Source organism: Rosa chinensis, chromosome 5 (genome assembly GCF_002994745.2).
Source record: "Rosa chinensis cultivar Old Blush chromosome 5, RchiOBHm-V2, whole genome shotgun sequence".
Classification (NCBI taxonomy): Eukaryota; Viridiplantae; Streptophyta; class Magnoliopsida; order Rosales; family Rosaceae; genus Rosa; species Rosa chinensis.
In genome coordinates this window covers 53,191,304-53,198,651 of record NC_037092.1, presented here as the reverse complement: position 1 = coordinate 53,198,651, position 7,348 = coordinate 53,191,304, and the positions used below count along the sequence as shown (strand labels likewise).

At 38.9% G+C, this 7,348-nt stretch overlaps 1 protein-coding gene across 1 annotated transcript; it reads right to left on the bottom strand.

Moving 5' to 3' along the window:
* Positions 1–3,460: 3,460 nt before the first annotated feature.
* LOC112164681 (nucleolar GTP-binding protein 1) lies at positions 3,461–7,060 on the bottom strand. The gene is made up of 3 exons (XM_024300966.2): positions 6,928–7,060; positions 4,472–6,525; positions 3,461–3,719 (listed from the first exon to the last, which is right to left on the bottom strand). Exon 2 carries the CDS (start codon positions 6,509–6,511, stop codon positions 4,481–4,483), a length of 2,031 nt encoding a protein of 676 aa, XP_024156734.1. The 5' UTR covers positions 6,512–6,525; positions 6,928–7,060; the 3' UTR covers positions 3,461–3,719; positions 4,472–4,480.
* Positions 7,061–7,348: the final 288 nt, after the last annotated feature.

Genomic DNA, 7,348 nt, shown 5'->3' with positions numbered 1-7,348 from the left:
TGTAAAAGTCTGAACTTACTTCTGCTAAGGGCAAGTTCACCGAGGCGTGTGGTGCCCGGGCACCACGTCAAAAGGTGACTGAAGTCACCAGAATATCACTGTTCACTGTTCCACCGAGCTGGGCTTCCCCAACAGTAGATGACCCAGGACAACAGCTCGGGCAACTTCCTCCCCGAGCCCGTGACCCAGGCCTCCAGCTGGCCCAAAAAGATGAGCTGAGGGAAGACGCGCCAGGAAGGTGGAGTAGCGGCCACTAGCTTGTCTTCTAGCGGAGGAAACGCTGCAGCGCGTGGGAGGCCGGATTTTGTCCGGTTGTGGCATGTGGTCTTCCTGACGTGGCGTGTAGCCGTTGGTTTGCTTGGAAAATTGAAGCCAACGGTCCACAGATCTTGACCGTTGGTTTTAATTATGAATGAGATCTGATGGACATCAATTAAGGAGTTAGATAAATTGAGAAAAGGAAAAATATATATATTGTTTGTAACCGTTAGATTACAACGGTAACAAAATAAAAAAAACCAAAATTTCCTATAAATACCTCACCTCCTAATTTACCTCTCACACCAAAAAAATCATCTATCTTACTTCCTCAAATTTTTTTGCTCCTTCTCCTCATAGCTTTCATACTCTACAATTTTTTTATTCGAATATGAGTGTACGAGGGAATACGATTGTCCAACCCGTAGGAGATCCAAGTATTGACGGGACACGTTGGCAGACTATTGAAGACATTCAATTGTGCAAGTCTTGGAGGGCTGTTAGCCAAGATCCGGCAAAGGGTACGGAACGAAGAAAAGATGTTCTATGGTTAGAGGTACGCCAACACTATGCCGAACATTGGGATGGATATGTCCGATCATTGCAAGCTTTTCAAGGGAGGTGGAAAACCTTGAAAGTCGAACTCTATGCTAGGCATTGTGCGTTAAGGCAAGCGAAACTTTGGTACAAGAGTGGTGTGAATATGATTGATAAGGTATGAATTTGTAGTGTAACACAAATATTAATTTTTATTATTCTTTTAGTGTATATTAAAATTTAATTAGTTGATACATCTTACTTTAAATTATTAGTTGAAATATTTTGTTGATAATTATACTTTAAATTATTAGTTCATATATAAAAATTTAGTTGATAATTATACTTCAAATTAGTACTTCATAATCATACTTTAGACTTCATTTTATTTAAATTATACATTATACTCACCTTATACTTAAATAGTTGATACATTGTACCTCGTTTATATTTGTACTAATAGATTTATACTTTTTGTTTAAATTAAATAGCTACGTCAAGCACAAGATTTGTGGAGAGCTGCGATGACCAAATCGAAAGGAAAACAAAAAAAAGGTGATTTCATTAATTTAGAATGTTACGAGTTTGTTAAGGGGTTTCAACAATTTGAAGACATTCCAAACCATTCCTCTTCGGCTGGAGGAACCTCCAGGGGAGAAACTGAACGGATGAGTTTTAAAAACTTTGTCGGTGGTGTACATGATAAAAGTGTCGGTGGTGTACATGATAAAAGTGTCGGTGGAGTTTTAAATATTTTCACACTTTTCAAAAACTTTGTCGGTAGTGTATATATGATAAAACTGTCGGTGGAGTAAAAAATAAAAAATAAAAAGACAAAAAAAGAGTGTCGGTGGACATATAATTTGTCTACCAATAAAATTTTCTTTGGTTGCATTTGCAAATTGTTTATCAATACTATTTATTTACATCATTCATTTCTCATTTTCCAAAAAAAAATTTATAAAATATTCCGTGAACAGTAACTGACTGGTGACCCTGACCCAATGGGTGGAAGCAAAGATCCAGTGGCAGTGAATAGTTTCCTGCCCTGGTGCCCTGGTGACCGTGACCTGGTGACCCAACGGGTGAACTTGCTCTAACAGCTACTCTGCTCCTATCCCCATACTGTACTACCATCCACGTTAGTAATGAGGTCAGCGATTGGCAGTATCATGCAGCAAAAGAAAGGTCCTGTAAGATCTAACTCCAGTACTACTAGTAACATCTGTGAGAGGTCCTATTACAGTGGACCGTGGAGGACTGTTAATGGAAGGGTTACTAATGTCGGTGGTGATGGATCCAGCCAGAAGTACTATGGGTATGGGAGAAGAGTTACTAATGGCCGTGGTATTGGCCAAAAGTACTATGGTCATGGCTCTGGCCGAAGGTACTATGGTAATGGAAGGTTTGCTATTGGGGGAGGGGGAAGAGGATCTGATGCTTATCATTATAAATATGAAGGAGCTCATTCAGAGCAGGTCGTTGTGTCTTGAAGTAGGACTATACGTATTTGACTGTAAAGTTGTTCAATAGTTTGTTATCAATTATATTACTCCTGATTCTTTTTCTTTTCTTCTTTTCTATCTTGAGACGCTTGACCAGTTGATGGTGTTTGTTGATCTTCAAAGAACATATTCCTATTGTCTGTTATAAGACAATCACCATCTAGGCAGCACTTGGAAAAAATAGCCGCAACACCGTTCATTTCCTTATAGACGTAAGTTACACACAAGAATGCAGCCTGCAAATGAAGACAAGACTAGAGAATAGAGTTCAGGGGATGAAAGTTATCTACACCCTATTGTAGTAAATGGAAAATAGGACCTCCGAATCACTCTATAGAAAGATGGTAAATTCTGAGCTTCACTGCCATTAAGACCCAGCAATAGGCCCCAGGCTTCAGCTGCAAGCACATCCCCAGTAGCAATGCAGGAACCCATGCCTTCAATCCATACATCAGAGTAATCCTGGATTACATCACCACCTCCAGTTTTACCACTTCAAGCAATCCTGGAACCATCAACATTAAGTTTATACCCACCAGCTCAAGGCTTTGACCATTAATCTGTAGTCAAATATGCTCGAGGGCAATCCCAGCCCTTCGCAAATGTAACAAGGACTCGTTATATTGTCTAGAAATGGGACAGAGCATTCGCAGTAAGTCTTCTCTCAATAGAAATGATAAAATTTGACCATCCACTTGAAAACTCACATAGGTAAAAACCAACTCAATCTCAGCAGTATTGTAAGCAAAGATCAAATTCAGGTTATATGATCAATAGCAAGTAAATATCAAATTCGGCTTTATAATAAGACCATATGAATGATGCTTTCTCTAAATCTCTGATACACAAGATATGTACCGAAATCTCAAATACGTCAGCTTATAATATGACCAATAGCAAGTAAATATCAAATTCGGCTTATAATAAGACCATATGAATGATGCTTCTAAATCTCTGGTACACAACATGCATGCTTCTAAATCTCTGGCACACAACATGTGTATCAAGATCTTAAATACTGACTTATGTTCATCCCATCTTTTATTTCAAGAACCATGAAATATGATAGCTCTCTCCCCAACTGACCCAACTTCTTTCGCAATATCCCAACCGTCACTCATAGCAGCAAAACCAAAAAGTTTAACTCCATTGAGTTTCAATTAAAACAAACAACAATTACTCCAAAATTATAAAAACGGAATTAAAATTCCACATTCATAGAGTCAAAAAACACTCATAATAATGTCACTAGTGCATATCTCTGATACAAAATTGCCTTATAAAAAAAAAACTAGAAAACAAGGGGATTATGATAACTCTGTTGACACCATCTCGCATTCTGCAGTCTATCAAACCGGAGATGAAACAACGCAGTTCTTTTCCAACAAAGCATAAGTCTACATTCTTTGTATGACATTCCTGCAATAAGAGGCTCGTCTTAATAACTCATAATCATGAATCATGATATGAAAATCAACACACTTAAAAGAACAACAATTCAGTCATCAACATTATGTCTCCATACTTTCCTCCTGGTCAAGAAAGGACAGTTGAGGCTGGCAATGTCACATCCAATAACAATAAATATATTACAACCAGTTCAGATTCTGAGAGTGGAGCTATTTCAAGTATTTCAGATGCATTAGTATGAACATAGAATGACAACCTATTTAATACATATATTGCAATAACTGCACTGAAATACTTGCAGAGAGGGGAAAAGAACATCGCTCTAAAGGACTTTTGATTGGCCAAGTTATATATCAGTATTAATTAAGTAAAACAGAGGTTATGGTTAAATTTTAAAATTACCCATAAATGCCCTTTCTTAATTAAACTCTAAAAATCTACAATTTCATATATGAAGGTTAAATTGGTCAGTGATTGCAACTTGAACTGGAGGTTCTGCTCTCAATGACAGGCAGATCCACTTTCTTACAATCTGAAAATGGAATATTACTACTGAAATTGTAGATAAAAGAAATTAAAGAGAAATAAAAACCATGCGAGCAGGGCAGTTATTTTTTTTTTTCTTTTTTATATATTTTCAAAAGATGTCGAACAGTATACTTTTTTTTCAATGTCAAACAAAATACTTTATAATACAAAAATACAATTATATTACGAAAAATGAATTGACACACAGTAATGCGATTTGTCATATGATGTACCTGAAATACTTAGCGCCTTTGGGTCTTTCCATTGGAGCGTTTTCCAGAGAACAAATGCTTTGGTTTCAAATTGGGAATAACTCTATCTGCCTCCCCACGTCTAGCATTCTTGTTTCTGTTCTTCACAGATTTCCGGGCCTTGTCTAGTGCTTTAGACTTTTGATCAGAGTCCTTAAAGCCATCACCAGGGACAACATCAGTAGGCGGCCTTGATCTTGACCTTGAACGGGGTCTGGACATCGAGCGCAGCTTCTTGTTGGGTGTATCCACATCCATATCCATGACACCACCACCTTCAGTATCACCCTTGTCAACTGATCTCTCTCTCTTTCGGCCCCTTGCAGAAACAGATCTGCTGCGGGCTCGGTCAATTGCCTTACTAGGATCAATTCCCAACTCTGACAGCTGCCTCCCCATTCTCTTTGTTGTGAACTCCCTGTCCTTGTCAAATTTCCTAGGTACTGTAGGCCGACTCTCTGCGGTACTTTTCTTGATTCTATGTTGTTGAATCAGCAAGCTTTTCTTTTTCCTTATCTGAGCCAATGTCTTCTGCTCTTCTGGAGTCAACTCCATTCCACCCATCTCCACATCATCATCCTCCTCTGCCTGCCTGATTCCTTCTTCTCGTTCTAACTCCTCAAGCCTATTCAAAATATCAGGATCAACAAAGTCAAATACATTGTGGCCATCAAGAATTTCAGGCATAATATCCTCTTTCCACTCATCATGAGCAAGGATATAATTCTTCTTCAAACTGGCAGAGTATACACCAGCACCACCATTTTCATTCTCCAAATCCTTTTCAGTAGTTCTCTTTTCCTTCTCTGCTGCTTGCTTAGCCTTGGCTTCTAAAACAGCCTGAGGTATACATGGAGGCCTTTCCTTTTGGTCACGTGGCTTTGGCATCGCAACATGAAAACGATTTAAACAATCATTTATCTTTTTAGATTTCATCTTCAACTCAACTCTCTGATTCAATAACCTCTCACAAGCTGCATTCTTTACAGAGATAACCCCCTCCTCGGTCAAAGTGCTCATGGTCAAGAGTACCCCATCATCATTAGTAGCCTCGCCTCCCTGACCAATCACAGTCTTCATAGCTTCAGCTTTCATCTCTGTGACCAACTGCATGTCTTCCTCAGATATGCCCTCCAATGGCTGCAAATCAGTCTTGTTGCAGACTATAATCAATGGTTTGTTCATGAACAGAGACTTAATGCTGTGAAAAAGAGCAGCTTGTTGGGCAATGGTATAACCACAAGACCCTGAGATGTCCAAGAAGAACAAAACAGCAGCTCTCAAATGTGCCAATGCAGTGATGCTGCACATCTCAATAATGTTACGGTCTTCAAATGGTCGGTCCAAAATCCCAGGTGTATCAATAACCTGGTACCTCAGGTACTTATAATCAGTATGCCCCACAAAGAGAGACTTGGTAGTAAAAGCATAGGGCTGGACATCAACATCTGCCCTGGTGATCTTGTTGATGAATGAACTCTTTCCGACATTGGGATAGCCGCAAATCAATATTGTCCGGGTGTTTGGATCAATTGAAGGCAGCCTTGCCATGTGTTGCCTAATTTGTTCTAGATAAGCCAAACTAGGGCCAATCCTCTTTATAACCGTGCACATACGGCCAAGAGCAGCAACCTTGAGACTCTTGCATCGGTAAAGTGAATCACCATACTTCAATAACTTGACATAATCCTTAGCAATCTTGGAAATAAGGTTCCTTGCAGTATTGATTTGACCCAGTGCGAGCTTGTAATGGTCCTTGTTGTAGAGAACATGCAGAAGATCGCCATAGAAAGGGTGGATGTCGTCCAGCCTAGGAAATTCATCAATGATAGTAGAGAGCTTCTCATGAAAATTTGTTTGGGTGTATTTCACTTTGCGCATATAGAACTGACGCAGGCGGTTAATTGCATAACCCTTGTGGACCACAGTTGGGGTCTGCCGCTGGGTGCGAGAAAGGATAATATCAATGAAGTCCTTCCCGCTGGGAACAACAGTCATCCTCTTGAAATTATATTGCACCATCTTTACTAAGTTTTCTGTTTAGACAAAACAGACTCAAGTTAAACACCAAACTTCGACCCGAAAACCAAATTAAACAACAAACAAAGAAAGAAACTGAAACATATAATTTTCAATTCACCCAAAAATGGTAATAATGATACCAAAATACCCAGACATCACCACCCACTGGAATCAATCAGATTTTTCAGTTCAAAAACAATAGAAACAAATTTCTAGATATAAATCAACAAAGAAATAGGCTTTAACTACAGATTTGAATTTCTAGGGTCAGACAGCTGAAGTTAACTGAGGAAATCAATCCGCAGTGTGATGATTTAATCTGAAGCTGATAAAAGTGAAAGTAATTGAAAGAGGAAACATAAACACAAGCAGCAAACAAATTGAAATCTCAAGAGTGATTGAAGAAGAGGACTTACAGAAGATCGGGGCGGCGCGGGTCTGTGGCTCTCGTGGAGAGAGCTATTGGGAAACAGAAGAAAAAGGGTTTAGGGGAGAGTCGGCTGTATCTATATAAGGGGTTCACCGTTAGGGTTTTAGGGTACGCCTGCCACCTAGTAGAAATTACCCATTCCCGTACTCTTGGGTCGGCTAATCGGGTTTGGGTTACCCCGTTTTTAAATTATTATGGAATTTTTTTTTTTTTGTTTGAGAGAATTAATTCGATAGAGTATATAGCGGCTTGAAGGGTTTATGGGTTTATATTTTGGATAAATGTCTATTTACCTAAATTTGAGCTACACAACCCCACTTTTAGTTAAGAAAATTATACTCTTATCCCATTATCCATAAGATTTACTCATTTTTCCCTAATACCCAATTAAGTTTTTTTTTTTTTTT